General features: G+C 43.8%; 1 protein-coding gene across 1 annotated transcript in view; it reads right to left on the minus strand.

Moving 5' to 3' along the window:
• LOC139912024 (ras GTPase-activating protein 1-like) overlaps positions 1 to 23,802 on the minus strand; it is a 28,131-nt gene extending 4,329 nt beyond the window's left edge. Inside the window, exons 1-18 of the mRNA XM_071899701.2 lie at positions 22,615 to 23,802; positions 9,296 to 9,448; positions 7,291 to 7,426; positions 6,688 to 6,758; positions 5,551 to 5,668; positions 4,996 to 5,027; positions 4,173 to 4,225; positions 3,817 to 3,967; positions 3,598 to 3,676; positions 3,087 to 3,210; positions 2,752 to 2,908; positions 2,492 to 2,579; positions 2,313 to 2,393; positions 1,596 to 1,753; positions 1,327 to 1,403; positions 980 to 1,152; positions 644 to 803; positions 263 to 405 (exon numbers count right to left, since the gene is read on the minus strand). Coding sequence (XP_071755802.1) covers positions 263 to 405; positions 644 to 803; positions 980 to 1,152; positions 1,327 to 1,403; positions 1,596 to 1,753; positions 2,313 to 2,393; positions 2,492 to 2,579; positions 2,752 to 2,908; positions 3,087 to 3,210; positions 3,598 to 3,676; positions 3,817 to 3,967; positions 4,173 to 4,225; positions 4,996 to 5,027; positions 5,551 to 5,668; positions 6,688 to 6,758; positions 7,291 to 7,426; positions 9,296 to 9,448; positions 22,615 to 23,141 — 2,481 coding nt within the window. The 5' untranslated portion in view covers positions 23,142 to 23,802. The remainder of the gene's footprint in view (positions 1 to 262; positions 406 to 643; positions 804 to 979; positions 1,153 to 1,326; positions 1,404 to 1,595; positions 1,754 to 2,312; positions 2,394 to 2,491; positions 2,580 to 2,751; positions 2,909 to 3,086; positions 3,211 to 3,597; positions 3,677 to 3,816; positions 3,968 to 4,172; positions 4,226 to 4,995; positions 5,028 to 5,550; positions 5,669 to 6,687; positions 6,759 to 7,290; positions 7,427 to 9,295; positions 9,449 to 22,614) is intronic.
• Positions 23,803 to 26,705: the final 2,903 nt, after the last annotated feature.

Below are 26,705 nucleotides of genomic sequence, written 5' to 3' on the forward strand. Positions count from 1 at the left end.
ATTAATCGCAGCTGAAGCTCACACATTTCAGCAGCCTTGAGACCTGAGCAATGTTGACGCTGTGTCATGGTGACATTTGTTTTTTCCACTGCGTCTAGATGGTGTCCTTGTGGAGCCAAAATGCTGATATGACGTTACAAATGCCATGTACTCAGCCCTGTACCACAGATAAGTGCAGGGGAAAATAGCTTATTGAGAGGGAAAGGGAGAGAGAGACAGAGAGGGAGGGAGAGAGAGAGAGAGAGAGAACTCAGGTTTGTACCTCGCAGGACTGTTTGCTCTCCATGATCTTGAGGATGGTGTCTTTGAGAGCGTGGTGGACGAAGGGTGTGGCTGTGGCCTTCATATACTGCTCCATCAGTGTGCTGGCCAGCGTGGTCGCTCTGAACAACGTCGTCGCCTCGTCTGGCAACAGTGCAGGAACAGAGCAATTCATACCAGTGTATGGGTACATGCATTTATACACATGGATTTATACATTTATTTTCCCTACAAAAAGTGAAAAGAGTTAACAATCTTGAGATAAAGGGTATACCATCCGCATAAAGGTTTGCCATCCATCCATCCATCCATCCTTCTATTTAAAACATGCTTTCTGTTTCTTTCTTTCTAGTTTTTCATGATTTCTGCTTGTATTTCTTACCCTCCATGTTAATCTCTCTGTCGTTGAGTGTCCTGAGTAAGGGGGCCTCGGCCTTCTCGTGTCTGAAGATCCGCAGCAGGAGGCTGGCCAGCAGGGTGCGGTCCTGCCCACACACATGGGCCAGGGCATAGATCACATGGAACTCCTTCTGCAGGATCATCTGCGGAGGAGGACACGTACAGGCGTACACGTACACACACACACACACACACACACACACACACACACACACACAGAGAGACAGAAAATGAGATCAGTGTCAGTTGGAGCGAACAACTGAGCGGACCAGTTCGCGGACATTAAAAATCTCTTTTCCAAGCTCTTAGCGAATCAGACCTCTTTGAACTCGTTGTACTCCTCCTCAGGCATGATCTTCTCCATGGAGTAGCGGGCGCGCACACGCAAGGAGCCCGGCTCGATGCCCTTCAGAGGCACGTGGGAGCTGAGAGGAAACCACTCGTCAATCATCTGGCCCTTCTGCAGACGGTTCAGCTGGCAGCGCATGAACACTGAGGGGGACAGAGAGATTGAGGTGTGGAGGGAGGCGGGGACAGCGGGAGAGAGGATTGATTGTGAGGAGAGTGAAAGACAGGAAAGGTGATTGCACACATGGGAAATGTGGAGTAGCATTTACTAGCTGACTTAAACTAATTATTTTGTTTTTAATTCAAAGATGTACTTACAGATGTCGCTTTCTTTGCTCTTTTTTGTCTTGTTGCTCAAGCTGATTTCAAATCTGTTGATTTCGCTCGACAAGTCACTGAAAGAAAAGATAAATACTTTTAGTTATACGGTAAACAAATTGGCAAAATATAGCTAATTCTAGGTGAGAAGTACTGGTATATTGATAGGAAGGTGACAACGAAGAGGAAGATAAAATGGAGATGGAGGAGGGAGAGTGGGAAAAGCAAAGGAAGATGAAGCAGAACAGGGAGAGGTGCGATGGACTCACTCAAAGATGAACTCCTCAGTGAAGACGGGGTTCTGGCCCTCCCTGGGGTGCGTCTTGGCCACCTGGACGCTGTTCAGGTAGATGTTACAGTAGGGGTTGGTGAAGTGCTTCACAGGCAGCTTGTGGGCCTCTTCCACATATAGCACCAGGCTGCTCACCTGGGAGAAGACAAATATAACATGGCTGCTGTTAAAGGAGTTCGGTACAGATAAAACGAACACATACAGGGGAGATAGGGTCATTGTCAATAATAAAAAAAAAAAAAGTGATAAGTTTCCCGTTGCTTTTCATTTATATTTAGAAAATGGCTGATGAACGCAGCAGTTCTGAGGATGACGAGTCCTCAAGCAAGTCTTCAAAACAATGACTTAAGTAGAGCCCTAATGCAGCCATAGAGTTGATAAACAGTTTTATATTTTAGGCATTTAACTGATGTTCTTAGGAGCTGTGTGTCTTGCTCAAGAACAAAGACACCTGGCTGTTGCGGGGATCGAACCTGACACCTTTCGATTACTAGACAGTCTCTCTAACAACAAGGCAACCCTGCTGCCGGACTGCTCACTCTTAGTCAATTTTCAATTTCAACTTTCGAGTTTGCTATTATTCATTACTTGTGATCTTGCAGCTATGTGATGAACATCTTGTTTTACTGTTGTGGTACACTTTGTCTAAACTATTGTTTTGCCTCTTACAAGCATGGGCTTATGGTTTGTGTACCTGTCTAAGTCTCTTGTTGGAGGTGGGCTGGGTGGGTTTCCTTAGGTTACTGCAGAATGTTTGAAGGCATTTCATCCAATCCTGCAAAAAATGGAAAGCAGGGAGAGAATACTGGTAAGATACAGTTATTAGACGGCCAGTCAGTGACAGAGGCAGGCGTACAGAGACCCTCCCATTACCTGTGCCTGCTCTGGAACCTCCCCCGCAAAGTAGAATATGTACTGTTCCTCGCTAAAGTGCTGGACCACAATCTGGAAACAGTTTGGCCTGGGAAAAAAACACAGGAGAGAACACTCTACATTAATTTGTACCAGATGACACATCATCACAAGAGCTTCTTCAATGTGGCATCTGGGTAGCGGACCATTCAGAGTTGAGAGACACCGCTTCCTGCCAACTTTACTAAATTAGACCAATCGAGAGTATTTTGGCGCCTCACCTGCCAAACAGACTGTCATGCACACCGTACACGGAGCACACACTTAGGTCGATCAGCCCTTTGGGTTTGGTGGCTCTCTTCTCACTCTCAAAGTAGATGAGCTGGGCATCGTTACCCTCCAGGATGAAGTAAAGGTTCTTCCATCGCTTGCCTTTGCCTGGAGGCGAGAGGAACCAGAGAAAAGCTCATCATTGGGACTAGACCCAAAAAAACAGGACACAGATCATATTATTCAGATTTCAAAAGTGAAGCTTCAAGAGGCTATTGAAAGCCTTTATCAACAATCCTATACAACATGTACCTTAAATCATTTGTGAGTAAGTGAAAAATTATACCTTTGTTGAATAGGAGGTAGCCTTTCTTGACAATGTTTTTGTAGAAAGCATCTTTTGTTTTCCGTCTGATAGTGTTATAAATTTCCTTTCCGTCCACTATGTCGCTGAGGACTTGTTCCTGGTGCTGAAGTAAATTTGAAAAGAAATCAAAACATCATACAACCACAAAGGCGAAATCAATTCCATTCTCAAAGGACGAGTTTACATTATAAGTTCTTTTTCTTTTTTAAATGAAGTGACATATTTGCTGTCCAAGAGAAATGTTCTAGATTAGGGAGACAGCAACCAGGAAAACCTCTGATGTGAGATTTTCTCTTCAATACATGCAAGGCTTTATGCAATTTGCATAAAGCTTAATGGACCAAGTGCATAAAGATGGTCGTCATTCAGTCCTCCCAGTCCAGTGCAGTTTGCACCCAGCACTTGCTCCATCTTTTCCTCTTTCCTCTTTCCTCAGGTCAAAGGGTGGCCTCAAATTGACACAGTAATGCTAGCAGGGACTTGGACCTACCTGCACTGAAACGGCTTCTTTCAGGTTGTAGCCCTCAACAATCTGCTCTTTCTTGTAATGGTCGATGATGTCATCAACACTGTCAGAGAGAGAGATGAAGCATATCAGTTATTGCATCACATTATGTTGTTGTGAGGCAACAAGTATTATTTTCTTTTCCTAGACTACTACACAACTTTTATTCTGTTGTAACAAAAATAATAATACCGCCACACATACCTGTTGTAGTACCTCCCCCCCATCATGTACTGATTGTTGGGGGTAGGGCAAATCTTAAACCTTTGGATGTTTTCATTGGTGCGAAAAAAGAGGGAGTAGTCCCCAGGCGTGTTGTCTGACGGCCGGACTAGGAAACTGCACACCTGGCCAACTATGAGACACATGGAGCGAGAGAGCGAGAGAGAAATAGGGAGATAAGGAGAAAGAGAAAGGTTTTAGTGCATGCTCAGCAGTACATTATGATAAATGGATTTTGATGTTCAAAACATAATTCATAATTTTGACAGAAGGAATGTGTGATAACGTCACAAGTGATTAATAACTCAGGCCTAATGAAAGGAAGAGAGGAATAGTACCTGTCATCAGCAGGTTGTAGGCCTCTTGCTTGCTGATCTTTCCGTGATACCAGCTGTACAGGAGACCCAGGAAGAGCATTAGAAGAAAGAGAGGCACACAATAGAATTAGCTCAATCAACAAAATGCAGATGTTCAGAGGTGCCCATTCCAACACCGCCATCTCTCAACACAGAAGTATTTAATTGCTGACATCTCGGTTGGGGACATTCATCAGACAAAATGACATTGTTTCCAAAAATGATTCCCTAGTGCCTGCAAACATATCATGTGCAGATGTAATCACTGTTACGTTGGTGCTAAAAGAAAGAAGGGCTTAAATGTAAGCATAATGTAAATTTCTGAATTCCTTGTCACACAGGCCTGTAGGCATGTGGCATCAGTAAGTTGTTTGACTTGGAGTCACTGACTAAATCAGTCTTTAAGATCCGCTGAGATGAGCGATAAAATGTCAGGAGTCAGTAATGACTCATACTGTATACATTGTGCTGTCATGCTCCTCTGTGTCCTAAAGCAGAAGATAAAAATGTCATTTATAGCTAGAGGACATGGCAAACATTGGTTGCGTGTGCGGAGGCAACCAAAGAGGCTGAACTAACAGGGACGTAATGAGCCTCTAATGATAGGTTGCCTAAAAATATAAACTAAGCAGCTGCTTTCACAAAATAAAGCTGAGGAAGTCACTGCTCCGTAGACAATCGTAAGTAATGAGAAAAGTATGGATGTCATAGGCTCACATACTGCTACGGATTTTACACCATACATACATACATTGATCAGCTATTGGACACTAAGAAAAACAAGTTGACTGTGCTAATAACTTACACTTTGCCCTCATGTGGATCCTCCTCCCGCCCCTGAAAAACATCAGAAACAGAAATGTGTCAAGTAGCCAAGTCTAATGGACCAACGGCTACGGTCAAAGTGATACAAAACTGGCGAGGACCACCATCATCTCTACATTTTATCAACCCTGGGTGCTGTACTGAGAGAACGTGGGTGTATTACCTGGGTGTACTATACAGATGCCACTACTGAGTACTGGCATGTACCCTGCACTGAGTTAACTTTTAATTATTGAGATGCACCCAGCCAAGTGAACTGTGCAGATATCACTATTAAGTACTTAGATGCACCCTGACTTGAATGTACTGAATAGATCTCCCAATAGTTTTGAGATGCATGCTACTTTGGTGTGCTGGGTGGAAGTTACTACTTAGTAATGAGATGCACTCTACAGAGCGTACTGAAACGGCTTCTGCTCGGGGTGTTTCACTTGACCCGAGAGAATTTTCTTTTAAGTAGTGATCCACATCTTACTTATACAGAAGTCACTACTGAACAATGAGATGCATCCTGCCCTCGCTGTGCTGTACTCACCACCTCCTCTACCAGATCCTCCACAATGAGGCCCTGCTCCTCTGTGCGAACGTTGGTCACCCACATCCAGCCATCATCCAGTTCATTGTGAACGATAAACATGTCCCCTTTCAGGAAGCTGGAGATACATGGAGTTAAAGGGGATATTATGAGTAAGAGATTTAATCTGTCATACAACAATGCACAGATTGACCCTAAGAAAAATGGCACAAATGTGTGCATATACAAATTTCATGCTAGATTTTTAACCTTGTATTTTTTTTCTCTTATTTAGTATTTTTACTTCAACAAATTTTCCTTTGGATGTGTTTCCTATTTCTATCTCCTCCTTATATATTGTAATATTCTTGTTTGTATGCCTTCCTGCAAACCACATTGTGCTTTTATACAAGTGTTACATAAAGTCTATTTTTACAGTAAAGTTTAAAGTTTAAAGTTTATTATCACCCTGTCCCCCCACTGTCACACAGTTGCTCGCAATGCATGACCATCTTTACAATGCTGCAACGACAACTTCAACACTAGTGGCTCTATAGCTTAAATTTTCCAGCCGAAGAAATTGGACATATCTCTGCCTGGTATTTGGGTTTAGACTGTAGTACCACTGCACTACCAGCAGGGGTCTCCTCTGAGACACACAACATTTTAGGTAAAGATTGCATGTCTATCCATCCAGTTAAGCCTGCGGCTGGTTGGCAGACACAGGGTCATGTTTCAGGGTGAGGTTGACTTCAGACAGATGTTTATCAGATTTGGGAAATCAGGGATAGCTGGGATCATCAGTAAGTGTGCCTACTGCAGCTAAATGACAGGGAGAGGACTGTTTTTTCATTAGGAAGTCAGATGATGGGCTTTCCAGTCTGCTGTGAGGGGAATAGCAGGCCAGGGTGAATACTTTACATGCCTGTTTCATGTCAACAAATTAAAGAAAAACTAGGTTGCTTTCTGGGAGCAATACAATCTCATTCAATATTTCTGGGCTCAGGAGAACAACACTGCTTGTTTGTAGCTCAAATGTTTAGGGTCATATTGATGATGCTACTTTCAAACAGCAACTGGCTGGATACACAAATGTCTTCCTACAAGTGTTAGACCAGAAAAACAGCCACTTCCCCATTAACATACACAGGGACTCACCTGATCTCATCAGTTTCTGGCACTTTGGTGTATGGAAGTATGGCCCTGACTCTCCTCCTGTCCTCTACAGGCTGTGGAAACACGCACGCAAAGAATAACAATCTCATCCTTAGCCTTGACCTTCCAAACACACATCCATGCTAAACCCCCCAATTATCCCACAAAATCAAGTATTCTACTAAAACTCCCTCTGGGAGATTTCACACTCCTCTAAAACAGGTAATTAGCATTAGTCTGAGCCTTGCCTTAAACAGTTCTGAATATTGCCTGAAGGCAAAAGATGAGGGGAAAAGGAAGACATGGGAAAAATAATCTCTTGTACGCCGAGTAGTCAGCAACTGAAAAAATGAATCAGGGCTGCCTTCAAGTTAACTCAAAAAAGGTCCATTTTTTCCATCCATCTTTCAGCTCTCAGACATTTCATCAGGGTAAGGTAAAAGTTTCATGAAACATTTCATTAAGATAAAAGTTTGTCCCTCAAAAATAGTTTACGCTTAAAGCTGGTGTACTGAAATGAACTGATGGCAAAAGAAGAAGACATGTCTGGACAATCTGAATGTTCTAGACTCCGGGCCAGTCAGTCAGTCAGTCAGTCAGTCTCACCTCTGGGGGCGCCACTGGCGATTGCAGCTTTTCTCCTTTCAGCAGGCAAGACACATAGCTGTAGTAACCAATCAGGTCGGACAGAGAGGAGAACCGCCGCCCGCCAATGTAATAGTCTCCACACATGGCGATTATCCTGTTGAGAGGACACACAACAATGACAGAAGACAGAGAGGTTATTGTTAAAACAGGCTAATAGCTGCACAGTAAAGACGAGACAGAAAATGTTCCACACTCATCCGTTAACTAAAAACTAAACTAAAATGAACTATCTTGACTGCTTCAACATTCGTCTTTCAACATTGCCCCCTACATTTACAGACAGTGATAAATGACTCATTAAAAAATATATATACAGTATATACACACACAGTATATATATATATTTATATATATAGAGAGAGAGAAAGAGAGAGAGAGAGAAAGAAAGAACGAGAGAAAGAGAGAGAGAGAGAGAGAGAGAGAGAGAGAGAGAGAGAGAGAGAGAGAGAGAGAGAGAAATAGAGAGAGAGCAAAGCTGCCTCGCTGAATTAAACTATCATGACTCAGATAATTGTCATTTGTAGCTCAGATAAGAGCCTGGAAATTGCTCCAGTGAATGATGACAATGGCGTGGTAAAAGTACCGCTCTGTGCCATCTCCCAGTGGGGAGCCAGTAATCCTAATTCTCTGCTCATCTGTTGAGTGGATCTCTGATTGCAGGTTAATAATAAACACACTTGCGCTATTGCTCATTTGTTACAGCCACAATCCAAGGACATCAACCTATTGAGGTGTAGGGCCACGCTATTAACCTTGTGTTCATAATTCCCTTACAGAAGGGCTCCTTCCTCCCGGCATCGATGACATCATGTCTCTACATTGGGCTGATGAGCACGAGCGAGATGATGATGTCATCGCTGTTTAATGAGCAACAGCTTGATGAACAAACCCCGTGAGCTGAGAAGGATACACTGGCAAGGTACAGACATAGAGTAACTTGAGATATACTCCCAATAATGCGCTGATGTTAAAAGTATGTTATCAGTCTGAGCAAGAGGTAGACAAACAGCCGACACTCTGTCTAGCACGATCCCTCAACTCTGAGCTGAGAGAGAGAGAGAGAGAGAGAGAGAGAGAGAGAGAGAGAGAGAGAGAGAGAGAGAGAGAGAGAGAGAGAGAGAGAGAGAGAGAGAGAGAGAGAGAGAGAGAGAGAGAGAGAGAGAAAGAGAGACTGAGCCCTCTCAGGTGTTATGAGTGAGCAGTGTTGTTACATGGGGCTAATGTATCCTGATACTGGATATAATACATTCAGTGAGGGGGTGGACAGGTTGTAAAGCCTAACTTGTCTTGTCTGACTGACTGTAGGGTTATAAGATACTCCAAGGTATTGTTGCCAGTCAAGTGTGCTGCTGTCCTCTCTCTTTCACTTCAGGTCCACCCACACACCTTCCATCAAAGAAAAGTCTTCTGCATCACACACACACACACACACACACACACACACACACACACACAGGTTCCAGCAGACAACTATGTGTGCCAGTTGATGTAGGCTACATGTTAAAAATATTTGGTTCAACTTTGCAATCTTAGTCTATGTGCGACTTGGTGACGACAAACACAGGCTCAAATATTCTGCACAGACATGACAGGCCACCGGAAACCACCTGTCAAACTTGCATGTCTGCTGTGACATTTTCTGACTGAACTGTCAGCCAAGCGCTCTGTGAGGTTGATACTCTTTCAGCGCAGTGTCTGTGGTTTTCGGTCCTTTTGTTTAGCAGGTGACTTTATCTTCTATTTTATGCTGGTATGCTTTCTACTTGTTGTGAGCTCGCCATGTCATTTGTTACCATTTGTGTGAAATCTACAGTCACAGCTGTGCACTCCATATGCTGTGTATGTGTTTGGGTCTATATTTCTGCATGGGAGAGCGAGTTTTGTGTGGTATGTTAACTATTGTCTGAGGCCAGTAAAGGTGTGTGTGTGTGTGTGTGTGCCGTGTGCCTGTGCTCTGACTGACCTGAAGTGGTTGACCACGCTGGTCATGCTGAGGAAGGATAGGACGAAAGAACCGGGCCGGCGGTCGCTCTCCCTGATGAGGTAGCTGCCAGGGGCGCGGGCCTGGCGCAGCCGCTCCTCAGCGATGGTCCGGTCCAGCTTGCCATGGTACCACCTGAGACAGACAAGGGGGAAGTGGGGGGGGGGGGATGGATGGTGAGAGAGGAGGACAAAAGAGAGAGTGAGGGTTACTCCAATGTGAGACTAATTTGTGAGAGTACTTCCCGAAACTATAAATGCTATTTATCAGTACGCTGCTTTGAGACGATTCTTTTTAGATCGTCCGGGCCTTAGGCACTGCGCGCACACAAATAGCCTCTTAATCTAGGCCATGAAATGATGAGGACCAGCTTTTTCAAGATGCTGCTGAGACAAATTCAAAATATGATATGAGATTTGGAAGGAACACTGCTCTCAGTGTTACTAAAGCAATCAGCCTAATAAGCAGTGAATTGCACAATTGCTTTGTGCAATAAGCACAGCATGAATAATTAAATTGCTTGATTAATTAATGAATCAATGTACTGTGGTGTCATTCATAAATTCAAGATAAACACAATCACAAGCCACACACTAACAGGAGGATACTGCACTGAACTTGGCACTGGCAATCTTAGTATACCAGACATAGTAAACGGTCTTGCACACAAAAATATGCCTGAAGCAGAGAATGACTGGTGCCTAATTACAACAAGCCTTATTGAAACCACAATACTCTCTAAGATTTTACCACCGACCTGGAAACAGACAAAACAGACTGAGAGCAAGTCATTTGTTCTGAAACAAATGGAAAGTGGAAGGCACCTAAAAGCGTAAAAGCCAAAAGCTTTTCGAGCTTCCACCACACCATTAAAGTCTCGCTGCTTTCTGAATTAAACAGAAGCTTTAAGGTCAACACTGGTTAAATTTCAGCAGGTGGGGCTGAACTTGACAGGGCCTTTCCAGATGGGGGAAAAAAATTAACACGCTTTTCCAAATTTAGGCCAACGGTGCCTCTCAGAACAGGGGGCCGTGAGTGGAAAAACATCCAGCGGTGAGAAGATGAATGAGTTGCTGCAGTAGCTCTTTTCAGCGGAGACTTGAAGGACTCCCATCTGGTTTAGGTGAGCAGAGGCCTCCACTTGTAAAGTAAAAAAAAGTGATGAAGTCTGCTATCGTGAAGTAAGCTGGAGGAAGGCTTGCTGAGAGGAGGAGGATGAGGAGGAGCGGAGGGAGAGTTAAGGGTCTGTGATGGGGCTTAGGGACTGGCAGAAGGATTTGTGTGATGAGAGAGTATTGAAGAGGACAGACATGAGAAGTGAGTGTGTGATTGAGAGGAGGTGGAGAGTGGGGCCAAGCAGCGCTTAAGGGACCGAGGAAGCTGGGGGAATAACGCTGAAGAGGGAAAGACAGATGAGAGTGAAAGAAGAGTAGCAGAGGGGAGAGTGGCGCTCCCTATCCTATATCACAAGCTAGTTAGGTTCTAATTATTACAGCTTAATAACTAAATTGGGCTACAAGAGTGAAATAGGGCATCATCAGTGTTTTGAACCTATGCCAGTTAAGGTCTCTATTGCTTTAAGCTATCCTAAACAGCCAAACAGAGTGAGCAGCCAACGTCAGGCCTGCAACCGACAACTGGGAGACAAATCTCAAGGCGCGCACAAAGTACAGATCATGATTGACAGGAAGATGCTGGGATATAACGAGGACCTCTCCCCTCCTGCTCCTCTCTGTCCTGGTTTCCCGTCTGCTCTGTTTACAAACTCCTCCATAACTCAAAACCTCTTCCTCATGTACCAGCACCAATTCAAGACATTTCCTTCAGATGGGGTGTTTGGTGTATTTGACAGGCTCATGTAAATCCTGGAATCACCATTCAGCATTCATGCCAAAGGTGAAAAACACATGCAAACACATGCAAACCAAACCAAACACTCACCCACCCACCCACCCACACACACCCCGTGACAGTTTTTTTAATTAAGCTGAGCTGGACATTCAGCTCAGTAGCTATCATGCAGACCTTTGTACCCAGTCTTACTGTTTGTGCAAATGGCACTGTGAGTGATTCCCTCCACCTCTATCTGCCAATCAACAGCAGCAGCATGTTCCATGACTTTCAAGGGGCTCAGATTGAGTCTCATTAGTGAGGTATGGCCTAGTAGAGGAGGGTGCATTCAATGTATTCTCCTGTCATATAGGTTTGCTGACTCAATGCCTTTACAACACATTCTGAATACTACCAATTAGGTCTACAGTTCTTTTTGAGTAGCATCTTCTGTCATCTCAAACTAGGCTGCTGTAAACAACTATTTACTAGCAGCGGAAAATATGTCATCTTAAAACCTTTAAAAAGCTTGCTGTCATACGTCTGAATGCAACATACAATGAGTGCCAAAAACTGACTTTGAATTACACCATCATCCGGAGAAATTGATTTGAATTTATTCAGCATGTCTGCATTACAAAAATCAAAAAATAATACAGAGAGTGTTATTTGGCTTGATTGTGTTTTGTTTATTCGCAGCAGGCTCAACGCCGAGATGTAAAACAGGCTCCTGCAAGTAATGTCAGCCAAATGTGCTGCCCCTATTGATTTAAAAGCAAAACAAGTGAAAGTGTAACGCCAAGCAATGCACTCTCATTACCGTGGTTTCTCATTCGCTAATATGTTTTCCTTACATTGGCTATGTGTCAGCTTTGTTGATAACAACTGGTATATTCTAATCACTTTGTGCCTATGCTATCACACAGACAATGACACTGGGACTGTGATTGTGTCTGTGCCAGTGAGTGATACAGGACATCATCCACAAAAGAGGAATTATAATGAATCTGATTTTTCATGACATACTTCTATACTTTAGGGAGCTTCAAACTCATTTCAAACATGGAAAAGTGAATGGCTACTCTCCAGGTTTGCTGATGGGCATTAGGCAGCCCAATCAAACCACAGACAGGGTTTAGGTCACAGCCTCACTCCAGGAAGATTGGAGCCCGGTCCACTGTTACGACTGTAATAAACTTAAAACCTATATGACCAAACTTGAAGTTGTGCAGGTTTATGGAGGGAGAAATGCTAAGGCAGCACAACGCTGGTTCCAGTAGAGAAACTCCCTGAAGCTGTGTGTCTTCCTGGGCCGTGCTGCGAGACAGCCTGCTGCTGCGGGTTGGGCTGTACATGGTACAGATGTCCAGGAACTGCACCAGCTGGCCTATTCTGGGCTGTTTAGAGTTACAGGGGAATGTACAAGAATAGTAGTATGGTCTTTTTACTAGAAAACAAACATCGAGCTATCCACGTTGTTGCTTATTAAATGGGGGACTGAGAAGGTCTAGCATCTGTGTGTCAACTCTGGTCAGAGTGGTGCATAATGGTTGAGCATCCAAGACTGGAAGGAACTAAACTGATGACAAGGCATGGGTGTGAAATTTATTGTACTGTTGTTTTTGCGTCAACCCTGTCACTTCAGCAGTCATATCTGTTTTCTTTTTCTGGACATGGATGCTGTAACTACAAGTCATGAGTCTTCCTACCCAAGCTAGGCCTAGGCCTACATGTCTCCAGAAATGAATAAGAAATGTTAATGAATTGTAGAGATGGTTAAAAAAAAAAGCACTCTTTTTCCACTACCGCCACTTGAAACATAGACTTTCATAAATATTCTACAAACCCACGCAGAACATCAGTAACCAGTCTCTGGTTACTTAGCAAGCCTGAAGCTCTGCGTCACTTATCAAACGGTTATTTTTGAAACAAGAAATCATCAAGCTAGAGTCAAATGTGGTGTCATAAACAAAAATGACTCATAGCCTAGGGCCTCATTTAAAAAATAGGAACAAGTACACTGTAAAAATAACATCACAAATTACCTAATATGTTAATCAAAGGTCACTGACATAAAGTTGTTAAACAGACCTGATTACTGCCCTATTATTACACCACTGACTTCATGTTAAGTGTGACCTGCAATATTCCATTCATGTACTATGCCATCTTACGCAGTCATGGGATGGGAGTGGGTACAGCAGGCAGGCAGAGCGTTGTGATAAATGGACTATGAACATAAGCCCTGACAGCGGTGATAGGACACGCTGCTTTTATCAGCTTGAGGAATGCCCCGTCGTGTCGGTACATGAACAGAGAGCAGCACAGTGACGTCCTGGCTCTCTCCTCTACTGACACTACAACTGTTGTAAAGGCATTCATCTCTTTGCATACAGTTCTTGATGGTCAGCTAAAATAGGCTAACTAATACAAACCCGAGTTTGAATAGATTAACTGTGATTAACTGTCTTACTCCATGGTATTTTGGCCAGTCACAAGCAGTGCAAATGATTGTGCTTTCTACACTAACCTAAGCCACAACTAGGTTAATGTTACCACACTAAAGTATGTTTCAAAGTGCGGAGGTAGGTAGTGCAAACCCTTATTCTAGCGGGAGATTTCACCTACACAGTGGCACCCCCCACCTCCACCCTTTCACACAGGAAACCCAGGTAGTCACCTCACCATGGGGGAAGAGGCAATCCTTTCAACTCCTTAGCATAAAAGGCAGCGCCATCCATTTCAAGTGGGCTGTTATGACAACATAGACAACAGCATACAGACACAGAACCGACAGGATGATTTTAATCAAAGTGGAAAATGTACATGTGTCATGCTCTATAGATGGAGAGGAAGAGGAAGCCGGTAGGTTAGGTTACATGCATAGTGCGGCTAGCTGTGGCAACTGTGCTGCACTAGACTGTTGTCAAGTACAATATCTCCGTGCCCTGCTGAAATCAAACAAGCCCAAGCCCAAGTTGTAGGCCTGGGCAAGATGACAAGATATAGAGCTTAGGCTCCACCTAGCCTAGCAGTCTGATTTATTCTGTACACAAGCCTTGTGGCAATATTTGAAGGATGAATGCATTAGAAAATATTGCATCACAAGAAGGCAGAGAGGACAGGAGAGACATATGCAGACTATTCCCATGGTGTCGACCCTCATAACAGCAATTTTCTCACAATTCAGAGCTTTTCATCTGGAATGACAACCCAAAGCACTGTGATGCCACAGGAGGCATACAGACTGAGAAATACATTTCTCTGGAAAACAAAAAAGCCTATGATCCCCTTCCATCTGGGCCTGGAGACAGCTAAGCTATAGAATGAATCTACAACTGTAAGAACCTGCACACAGAGGGCCGTTATTTATCAGTGATTATTAAATTAAATCTGACAAGACCTATCGTGACAAACAGAAAAGCACTATGTAATAGGAATAGGCATTTTTTTTTTTTTTCCACAAATCCAATAGAGTAGATCCAATAGTTGAAATTAACATTTTTAGCCCCACGACAGAAGGGACTCTAAGGATCGCAATGTCGGTCGCTCTGTTCACCACTTTTGGTCACGTGGGTGAAAGCGTGCCGCAGGGAGTTAGATTGCAGACTCTCAGTCAGGAGAACCGAGTTTGATTCCCGGCAGGGGCGCTTCCACAAAATTCAATGTCGCGGGGCTGTTAGACTCGTTTTATTAGACTTGTTTTATACATAGTCACACCAATTCTTGGATCCGATGTTGCCTTCAAACGCTCCTCATAAGCTCCCTCTTCCAACCTCAGAAGTCATAAATACGACTCGCAGCACATTCAAATGCTTTTAAATAATTAAAAAAACTGACCCTGTAACGAGAGGAGTTTTTTAGTGGGTGTTATTTTATTTTAGACCTTAAGGACAGACTTTGTGTTGCTACGGCAGAATGAAGACAAGTAAGTGCACATCAGGCATGTAATTGATTGAATTAATTAGGCAACAGATGTTGCATACAGACATGTTTTTATACATTGTTTGTAGCAATATAAATAAACTCTAGGCTAGATACCATTTGATGCCCACTTTGTTGGGTCATTACTGTGTGCTCAATCGACAGCACTTAAAACTAATGAAAAAATCCCAACCTTCATGTACTATATTTGAATCTCTTTCTTTGTGAGGGAAATAAAGCACATCTACATGTTCTGGGGCGAGGCACGTTGCCCCACGGTGGAAAACTCACTCAGTGGGTACGAAGGTGGCAAGAATGGCAAGGTACTATTTAGCAAAGATACCAAGGCTTTGGAAAAAACTTTTCCTTCGGAGTGGATTTTGGTTGGGCAGGATGCATGGCTCATTCTGTCTCATTTTGCTCTGCAACCACTGTGCAGCAGTCCTCCCCAAAAACAGTTCTCCCCCAAAAAGAGCTTCCAGGTATTGCTACAGGTTTAGTTTAGTTTATTAGGATCCCCATTAGCTGTTACACTAGGCAACAGCTGCTGAAGGTACTGGGCCATATTTTGTTTGTTTTGAAAGGGACCGTTATCCTGTGTATTTCAGGCAGGACTTTGCTTTTACTTAACTGAAGTTAATAAATAATTGAAATAGTTGTGCATTATCCATTCTTAAAAAAGCGAGTAAAGGAGAATTCAACTACTCGTGTTCATCCCTACTGAATACCACTACACTAGAAAAATATGACAATATCAAAGCCACACACCATGATCCCATCATTCCCTATGCTAGGCTCCTCCTGAGATACACGGGGAGAAATTTGTGTATCGTTTCAGTATTCAGGAGGCAGGGCACAAATTTTGACGAGGCAGAGGCGGAGGGGATAGGTGGATGAGAAAAAAGAGGGACTGAGAGAGACTTTTCGATTTGTTGGAGCTAAGTCTCTATGGCTGAGAGGGCAGACTAGTGCTGGGCGGTGCACCGAAAAATTACCGAACTTGGCGCTATGCATCTTTTACCGATATGTTCGGTAAATGCATTCCCTCACTGCAGTCCAGTACGTGAGTTCTTTTAATTTAAAGCTGCTACCAGTAGAACTTGATGAATTTAGAGCCCCCCCTCCCCTGCAGACTGCAGAGAGACAACAAATATGTATACAGCTGAATAATGGAACTGGAATATACTTGTGTAAGGAGACAAGTTATTATTATATACTATATGGTGATATGGATAGAGCAGAAACAGCTTGCTGCGACTAGATAGACTGAGTCTCTCAATCTCTCTCTCTCTGTCTGTCTGTCTTTCTCTCGTTAAACTCTTCTGCGAGCGATGTCTCCACTGCTTTTGTTTCTCCTCTTCACTTTCTTCTGTCTTGATGGATGCGGCTGTACTCAAACATCTCCACAGATGTACTGTCAGCCCATATCAGTATCAAAAAGTAATGAAACTACATTACTTTACATTAGCCATGCGCCTCAGTGGAGCTGCCGGCTGTCAGCAGGGGGGACTGAGTAAAACATGTTTTCTCCACACGAATGGAAATTCCTATCACTCGGTAAAGCCTGACATTTTCAAGTATTTTCTTCAAGTAAAAAAGAGAGACAATACTCTATGGACTGTTCTGTCATCACATTTTACCATACGGTGTAGTTAGACGTGTGATATGACTTTAGGCAACTTCCCCTTGTCACGTCTGTGAATTACACAAAATAAAGACATTATGCTATTAAATTATAAAAGCAAGGATATCATCTGCTGAACTGAGACAGTAATGGTGCGAAAAGTTATCAAGTGCAGTTAGCCTGAAGACTTTCGGCTCACAAAAAGAACTTTGTCTCCAGTATAATATTCAAAGAAGTCGAACAATACAGCTCCAAAATCAAAGCACAATCCCCCTCCCCCCTCAAAAAAATAGATTTTCCATGACAAAGCAAAAGATGTTTTTAACAATCCCATTAAAATTGTAACACTGAGAGAAAAAACTAATTGATAACATATACAGAGATAAGTAGGAGCTGTCAGCATCTTCTGCCAGCCCGTCGTGGGAGGGGTTGATGCCCCACTTACGCCGAGTTCGCCCTGTGCTGCATCTCCTTCCTGTGTGTCCCGTGGTTTCACAAGGTGCGCCCACTCCACTGATACTGCTGCTGGCCGGGCAAACGCTGAGAGCTCCGATGTGGAAAGCAGAGCGAAGACAACTCTATATCCTTACGAGGCATGATGCTGTGACCCTGCTGCCGGCCTAACACACTCATCTCCCTTCGCTGGGGTCAGTGAGCAACATCCACGGAAAGGGAAAGAACAGGAGGGACAGTGAGGTGCCGGGTGAAACCTCACATACGTTTAGTTTTGCTAACTGATATGAGGCAAACTGGATGATCAGCTGTCTGGTCCTGTTATACTCCCGCCGCTGCTCTGGGGGAAGAGACAGGTTGGTCTTTCGGGATGAGCAGGCTGAGTCAGACTGTAGCCTATCCTCCCACTCTGTCTTTCTCTGACTCTCTCTTACTCTCTCTCTCTCTCATAAAGCCACGCATCATGAGCATGCTGCCTATTGGTTTTTGAAGCAGTGGGACAGCGAGGGTAGGGAGTGGCGTCTCTGCACACACATGGATGCATGTTCGCATACATACATTTATGTGCACGCACACGCACACGCACACAAATACACACATCATGGGTAGAAACAAACATGCAATCTTGTGACCTGTATTGGCCTCAGAGTAGTTTACATACACCTGGCTTCAGCCATGCTTAAAGATCAAAACACACTAACTGTGTTTTGAAGCCCGCTCACCCTGAAAAATTCCATACTGGTCACAAACCCCCCCAGCATTCTTTTGGTAAATGAACAAACGCCAGAGCCTCTAATGTAAACACTGTATGGGTTTATGCACCAACCAACCAACCAACCAACTATTATGCAAATTGTGATCTCTAAACCATTTAGCTATATTTGTGTGCTCAAGTTTCCATAGTGGAAAGAAAAAAAAGGTTGAGAACTGTGGAGGGCTGGCAGCAGCTGTGAAACGGTTCTGTTTTGCTTTACACATGATGGACTGCCACAGCTTGTTACCTCAGTCAGGGCAATAGATTGACAGCACACAGGACAGGCTTGGCACGTACAGATGGAGAGATGGGAAAGGGCCATCCAAGCATCTTCAGCCTTGCTCAGCCTGAATGCTACCCTGCCATCACCATTTTATTGCCCAACCAGACACACAGGGACCAAAGCCGACATCTAGACTTTCCTGCTGTGAATCAGGCTCCCTGAAATAACATCATTACATCACTGATAATAGGCTTCACTATCATCATCATAGGATATTACCCCAGAGCTTTTGATTTCTACAAGCAGGGACGCCCGGGTAAGAACATTCTCTTCCTGCAGAATTAAAGCATTAATTTCTTGTCTGATCTAATTGAAAGTGGACTAATGAGAGAGAAGGGCCCTCAGGGTTGCCCTGTTCTGTAAACTTGCACTTGACAGCAAGTATATCTCAATATAATGGAAATGTGCAAAACTAGGCTTAGCTTATAAGGCTGCTCTTTTAGCAAGGTAACAATGCAGTAACAACACTGTACACAGTAACATTATTATTATCCTAGTTGGACAGGAAATTATGCTTGTAGTACGATAGTACTCAAGCCTAACCTGGTGCTTCAACAGTTACAGACTAAATAAAGTAGCAAACTCGTTATTCAATACACCAAAGCAATGTGAAAAATCTTTCAAATCCAAAACCTTGGGTATTGTCAAACTCAAGTGAAATGCTTCTGAGGATCCTGTAAAGGCCACAATGAGTGGCTCAGAAGTCTTGAAAACAGGATGCAGGAGAGAAAAGGCAGGGCAGTGTGGGTATTGGAGGGGCATGACAGGACATTGCGTAACACGTTGAAAATGCATGGAAACCGTAGGCTATGCCTTATCAATGCACAGCACAGAGTCTACACTAATAAAAGTGTGACCGGTATTTCAATCAAAGGGTCTAGTCACTAACCACAACACCTCATACTACTATAGGATATGTAGCCTACAAAATAATATTTACTAGTAAGCGTGTGCATCCTATGTCATTATGGGTGGGGGGTGTACGACAAGGTGAAAACACAGTTTCATAATACAGTAGTCTATATGGCTTTTCAGCTGAGTATTGCAGCAATTTCAAAGGCTTAGGCCAGGAAATTACAGGCCTAATTCTAATTGCTGGGCTCACCAGTCATCAAATCTGTGTAATGACTGAGCCAATCCCATTAATAAAACCCTGCATTGTTATAAAAGCGCTGTAACATTTGGCTAGTGGGAGCAGTCTCCGCCAGGGAATAACCTAGTTAGGCTATGTGACATGATCCTCGTGCCTTTTCAGAATACCACCATCTCTGCCACCGCTCACAAAAGGCAATTAGGTAGTGTGGGTGCTCAATTAACACTTCAGCTAGAGAGATGTTTCCACAACCAACCGCTAAGTCTGGCAAACTCATTCACACAGCCACTGATCTTCAAATCCAAGTTCTTTTCCTTTTTTTTCCCTCCCCCTACCGCCACCTCCTCAGGGAAACCATTTACGACTCAAAATCCTCTCTAATCTTCGTGGAAACTCAAAATCAACGACTCGTTTCCCAGCGTGCTGTTTGTTTAAGCTCAGGCACTGGGCCGGTGTTTTCTAAGTGCGGTGGAAACGAACACTGTTAGGGCCACCTGACGTCTTTGCGCTCTCCTCTTCGTTAAGCTATCGTTAGTGTGAAATACTTATCCCAGTGCTGCAGCCATTGTTTATGAATGAGACACTACTGTACAGAGGTGTGAATGTGACTGCTGTTTGTCTCTTTCACTCACACACATAGGCTGCATTCGCTCTATTGCATTCTGCAAATGTGCTAAGTTTAGCCTTGACAATCACACTATGGAGCAGAGAGAAGGACCACTTCCAACACTGTGCAAGTTTTCCACCATCACTCTCCCAACCTGCACTTTGCAGCCTGCTAACACCCTGCTAACACGACACAGAGGAATACAAGCTCAGTCTTGGAGCCCGATTACACAAAGCAAACACAGCTAGCAACACAGCTGAATGGACAGGGTGAGATTCAGAATCACTGAGTGGTAGTCGACTGTGAATGTAACACTCACAGCTGCCAATGGCAATCTCATACAGATATCACAAGAACAGTGAACAAATGTGCGAGAATCCATCACACATGAAAGTCATGTATGTTGGGCTTGCATTACACTCAGGTTTACATACATATTATGACAGAGTTGATATAATGGCAAAAAAATGTGGGCATGAGGTTCACTGCACTGCTTCTTGGCCAACATGAGCTGTATGCACTGATGCACAGACTGCGGCGCATTTTGCCTGAATGCCTGTATATCAGATTATGTATCATCTAAGGGACAGCACTACTGGTTGAGACAGTAACCTCGCAGACAGTCCAGTTAACAGCCCTGTGTATTAGAGTGGATCAGTGGGACATCCTGAAGGAGGGGGGAGACCCTCGCCTTAACTGGGTCACCATTACAAGGCAAGGGCGGTGTCCCTGTAACTTGTCTGTCCTCCAGAGGCGTCCACAGCACTGCCAGACAAGGGGATGAATGAAGGCAGTGTGTCCAGCTCTGAGAAAGCCTGTGCCTGGCCTTGCTGCTATTGCCAATGGCAGGTGTTCTCATGACAAGCACACACAAATACATACTAAGAATTTGGCTGAAGATCACCATCTCTTGTTCATCGGGAGAAGGAACCTGAGGTTTGTTGGGTACAGATCTCTGACAATGGTAACTCCAAAATCAAAAATATTTTTTTCCATTTGATATGACAGAATGGTACCCTTGCATCTGAACAAATTTTCCTAAAGGTGGAGAAAATGGCACATAATCAGTATAGCCTTTCTGTCAATATCCTCTTGTAGACCTAATGATTATATTCTTCACTTTGCTGTGGACCAACTGGAATGTCCATAAGGGCAGACCCCACTTTGACAGCCACTGTCATAGACAGCACAACACCTAATGAGACAGCGTAGGCTAATAATAAACAGAAACTTTGGAGAAATGTGGTCCAGCATTCCGGTGCACTAGTCACCACCAGAATCAACTCACCAAAACCACAAACCCAATATAGAGGAAGAGCTTGTGTTGTGTTGCACAACTCAGTTGAGTAAAGTATCCCAGAGTGAGTAGACTCATTTGACTCTCACCAGTGTGTAAGGTTACGTGTGATGGTGCATGTGGCAGATAAACATCTGACTACAAGTCTCTCATTGTGAAACAAGCAAGACCAAAGAAAATCAATGCCATTCATGCACAAGTGACAACTGTGCCACTGCCTCACTGGCAACCCTGCAAGTAGAAAAACAGGAATGCAAAGGCAACCAGTTAAGAACTCACTATTCCTTTGGCAAAACAACTATTTCTAAAGTGGTACTATATGCAAGTAGTCGGATTCCAGGGCAGCTAATTCCATTAGGGTTGTTCATTACCAGTAGAGGCAAGAATGGTGAAATGCCGGCCTTCCCCTTCCTCTGTAATCTGACAGGGAGATATAGGGTGGCTCCTAAAATAAGAGCTGAATCCACACTCCAGGCCCAGCCACTTCCATATCTCACAGTATGAGGGCCAGAAATGACAAAGCTCAGCACTTCTCTAATGAGACTGTAACAAATGGGAGGGCCTTATTTAGCCTACTACAAGAGGAGTACACACAGACACAGCTACACACACAGGTTTGGACATGTGCTTGTGTGCACAATAGCCTATATAGCATGTATTCCTAAAATGTCTATACAATTAGAGAAGTAATTTTCAAATATAGGATATGGTTAGCCTTTCCTTCACCACACAAAAAAGGCCTTGACCCTGATGTCTAGGCCGGTTCCATTTTAATAACAGAAAAAGATAGTACAAAACACAGTACAAAAACATAATATCCACAAGTCAGAGGACTGTAGTTTGTCTATAGGCAAGCAGGTCTGCAGCAAAGGAGAAACAGTAGATTTTCCATTGAATCCATTTCCATTTCCCGTTTAACTTCTCACTGGAAATAAACAGTGAACATGGATAACTGTTGCAGTGACATACTGACAGGTGTTTTAATGGTGTGACACTGTACCTGTCACAACAAGTCAGCCAACAAAGCATTCTGTTTACCTTCACTGGAGATGCATCACTGCTCAGTGTAAGGCTCATGATGCCAATGTGAAACTGGCTCACTGGCTAGGGAGATGTTATTCAAAATTATTCAGAGAAAAGGGACTTGTTAAATGGTGATTCTTTTCATCACCAGGCTCTAGTCTAATGGTGTCAATTGTTTGCTTATTGGTTATGATAATCCACATTACTTGGATTAACTGTGTGGGCTGTGTGCTTGTTAAATTTAAGCCATAACTGCTGATAGCTGATGGTAGTGCATGCTTACTCTGTTGATTGAACAGAAATGCAGGCACAAGTGAATGACAGCAGGATGGAAGTGAACCCACCAGACAGTACAGTTTCTAGGTGTCAGTGAACAAGACACAATGGGGCATTTTCAATGGTACTATACTCACTGGTTCGTGGGCGGTGCTGAGAGGGGGAACACCACCTCCTCTTCCTCGTATTCCGGTCCATCTTGCATGTCGCTTTCATCCACGGTGCCGAGTCCCCCATAGCCTGGAGGGGGAGGAGGAGGAGGTGGCAGTGGGGGGAAGCCGGTGGTCCCGTCCGGGCCTGTTGATGTGGGTGAAACCCGACTACCTGGACCCTCCGAGGTGGGAGAACAGCACATGCCGCCCACGGTCCCTGAGCTTGTTCCTTGGAAAACTGAGTGTCCACCTCCTCCTCCGCCACTCCCTGTTGCGGTCATTTCTGCCCCAGACACGGGATAGATCATGCCCATATCGGGGAGCGAGTCCGGAGAGGTGTTTGAATTTTGGCGGAGGTTTGGTGCTGTTCCTTGTCCCAAATCAGTGACTCGCACTCTGGTGGACTTGGGATAGTAGGGGAAATGGGCCGTCTCTGGGCCTCCTCCGCCTGCCACCCCTGTCCCTGTCGTGACCGAGCCCGTATCCTCACTGCTGACCTCCGCAGCCATCATATTAGGAAAATGCGTAGAGGGGAAAAAGTCCAGAAGGGAACCTGCCCTTCCCCTCTAGTCTTGCAGTACTCCTTCACTGTTTGGGTTACGGAAAAACAACACCAAAAGTTTCTCAAAAACGCGTTTAGCTAGCCAGCTAACGTTAGCCGACAAGCTAACTTAGCTTATTTGGCTGCACTAGCAGGCGTTAGCTCTACCTCACACTCGCTAGCTGCAGGGTAGCCAAGCTAGCGGGATGGCTAGCAGCTTCGAGACACTTGATGAGTACTTGTTCGCTATGTCTTCATTGTTTCCTGAGTTTAAAGTTCATCTAGAAATGATATTTGGAAACTAACATTTATAACACCCAAATGGAGAAACAAATCACCGACAATTTCCCGTTTTCCCAGTTCGGTCTTCTCCTTCAGCACTAGGCAGTCCACTTGTCGGGGAGTGTTGTTTTATTGTCACTGTTGTGTGTAATCCCCGTCTTTTTTCCACTGTTGTTGTTTTGTTTCCTTTTGAGTTCCCGACCGCCTCAGGTAGTTTACGCAAACGATCCAGCTTTTTCACCTAAACCCCCGGAACGGTCCGTTGGTGTATGCGAACCACCATGTGATAAAAGCAAAGTATTTTTTTCTTGCGTATACAAGCTAAGTTCGCCTTTATTTCTGGGTTTCAGGGCTGGTGGCTTGCCCGCTGCTGTGCTGCTCTCTCTCCCCTCCCTCTCCCACTCCTCTCCAGTCACCAGCAGACCGAGCCAAGTGAACACCGAGCGAGCTAAGCGGCACTGGTTCAATCCATGAGATCTGCAATCAGTATTCTGGAGAGTGGGAATTGAATCCTAATTTTTCCTAGATCAATTAAAAGTGGAATTTAGCCGTATTTTAAAAATCATAACCCGTATGAATATGTGCCTACTATGGGCTGTTTTCTCCATGTATACGACCATAAGACTTCTGATGAGATGGTTTATTGACTGAAGGGAAATTTGCTTTTCACTTGCCCCCCTTCACAGGGGGGTCAGAGGTCAGGGTCAGCTGCAGAACAACACCCTGGAGCTGGCAGGGATTCAGTGCTTTGCTCAAGGACACTTTGGACAGTTCCTCTAACACTCTGCTGTCCAAATTGATGAACAGGTTAATGTCTAAATGTCTAAATTATCTAATGCTCAATTTTCCAATTTTTCAATTTGTGGCACCTTCAGTTGAACCACTAACTGAGCCATATTAAACAAGTTCAGACTATCATTTTCTGGAATTATAGGTGAGCAGAAACTGGGAACAAGAAAAAGATTGGGCTACACCACAACAGAATTGTTTGCAAAAAATTCACAACAGAAAAAAAAAATCCACATGGAGAAGAAATTGATCCTCATCGTCTCCATTTTTCCTATTTTCTATGATGCATCTCATTTTGAGCACAGGGACAAATTAAAACGTGCAGCAGCATAGAAGAAAGTCTCAGAAATTGTGGAAGTGGATGGTGCGTGAAGACTGGAGAGAACGTCAGAAATAAACATCTTTTATATAAGCTAAGTAGCATTCAAAACATTTTCGAGCGTAGTGTTGTCAAGCATCGGGAGTGTTATCAGTGGACATTTACTGTCATAAATCAGTTGTTTGAACAAGACATTGCATTTTAATTTGATTGATTATGCCCCATAGTCTGCTTCCTTACAAGGATTCTCCCTAATGGACAATGTACATAAAGCTTGTCAGTCTACTGGATTAACATCATTCAGTCTTCCTGGCCCATCTCATATATTTATCACTGGTTTCTGGTTCTGACAACTGAATGATGTCACTCCAGAAGGAAAAGGTTGCCATGCTTCATGCACATGGTCCACTGGGAGCTCTTAATTACCACTTTGACACAACTTGAGGATGTAGATCTGGCTATGCGACAACAAGTGACCAATTCTGTGAATGATGGCTTGGTTGTGTATTTTGTTAACCTGTTTTTGGGACACATGCGAAACAAAATATATGGTCAACTTTAATTAATGTGGCCATAACACCCTGTTAGATAGACAGCATTGACTACGCACCGAGTTCCTCCACCATCTTTATTTTACAACCGTCACTTCCTAATTCCCTTTGACTATAAGAGCGCAGCATAAGGCACGTCTTCCCTGCACTAATGACACCATAAATTTAATGTAGCCATGGGAACAGTGAGAAATTGCCTGTGTGTGCATGTGTGTGTCATCATTTCTCTCCATCCATGCTTTTGATCTGATAACACGTCACCCTCAAGTCATTTCACTAATGACCATGTCAATACACATTAGCTACATGTGTGACTACCATGTGGTTTAGGTCATGCACATCACTTAAGCCTGTGTGGACAGAAGAAAGAGGCTAACTGGGTGTAGAATCAAGACACCCAAGCATGTGATATGAGAGCATGTAAGTGCTTATTTCCATGACAAGCCATGTCACAAACAGGACCATGGAACTGCATTTAGCATTCATTAGTGTATAACACTTGATCTGCCCAGTATTTCAGCTCAAACCACCCCTCACAGCACCTTCAAGCACATTTCCTCGACTCTTTCAACAAGTTAACTTCTGTGCGCCAGTGTTTTTATGAGGTATAGATTGACAGAGGCAAACACAAAACCAGCAGTGTGGAAACTAGAGCAACTGTGCTCCAGTTCCCACACAACAAATCATAAAAAGATGGAAGAAGGTGTACACACTTGGTTATGTCAGATATAGTTTTTTTATTTAATGTCCTATACATGAACTGCTGGAAGTGAAAATAAAACAAAAGGAAAACAACAAAACAAGAGGCACTCAGAGGCAACATAAGGGTTTTTTTTTTTATCAGGCAGAGTGGCACATTTCAAGGACTTTACCTCTCATTTTGAGTACTTCTCTTGTTCATATCCCAACTAAACAGATTTCCTCTACAGCACAATTGAATAAGAGCACCTAAAAATAAATGTATATGTGCACATCTGCCTCCTATTGATAATTCAGTAAAAGGAGGAGTAGACTACATTAGGATAAACTGAAGAACCATTGAACAACTCAGTAGGGCCAAATCAGCCAATGCCACAGCTCCCTGGATGGAGAACGGTGAAGTTGCTCATATAAATTCTGATCTGGGTCAGTTTTAAAATGACCCCACTAAATATTAAGATGCAGGTTGAAGGCTGGGAAGTTGATTTATAAGCCACAGTAAGTCAGCTAAGGGCTAACCTTGACCTGGTAGAGCTTATACTGCATTGAGTGGCTACAGCAGCGGGCCACCATGGCTCTCCACCCACCATCTCCTGTCATGCCCTCCAGGCAGCTGCCATTACCATTCCACCACCGCACTGATCCGTCTTAGAGCAACTGGCACTCAGACTGTAAAAAAGGTTGTCTGGATGTCACTTCTCCTCTCCGCCTACTTGAGTTTTCTTGTTCTTTCTGTCTTAGTCATTTTCTCATTTTATGAACACTCGTCCTTCTGTCTTCTCTCACCCTTCTCCCTCTGTCTCTTTTTCTACTCTAATTTCACAGTCTTTTTCAATTTACTTTCCACTTTCCTCTGTAAGATGTGGCAAGGCTTGAGGAAATGTCAGACCTGTTT

Source organism: Centroberyx gerrardi, chromosome 8 (assembly GCF_048128805.1).
Source record: "Centroberyx gerrardi isolate f3 chromosome 8, fCenGer3.hap1.cur.20231027, whole genome shotgun sequence".
NCBI classification, from domain to species: Eukaryota; Metazoa; Chordata; class Actinopteri; order Beryciformes; family Berycidae; genus Centroberyx; species Centroberyx gerrardi.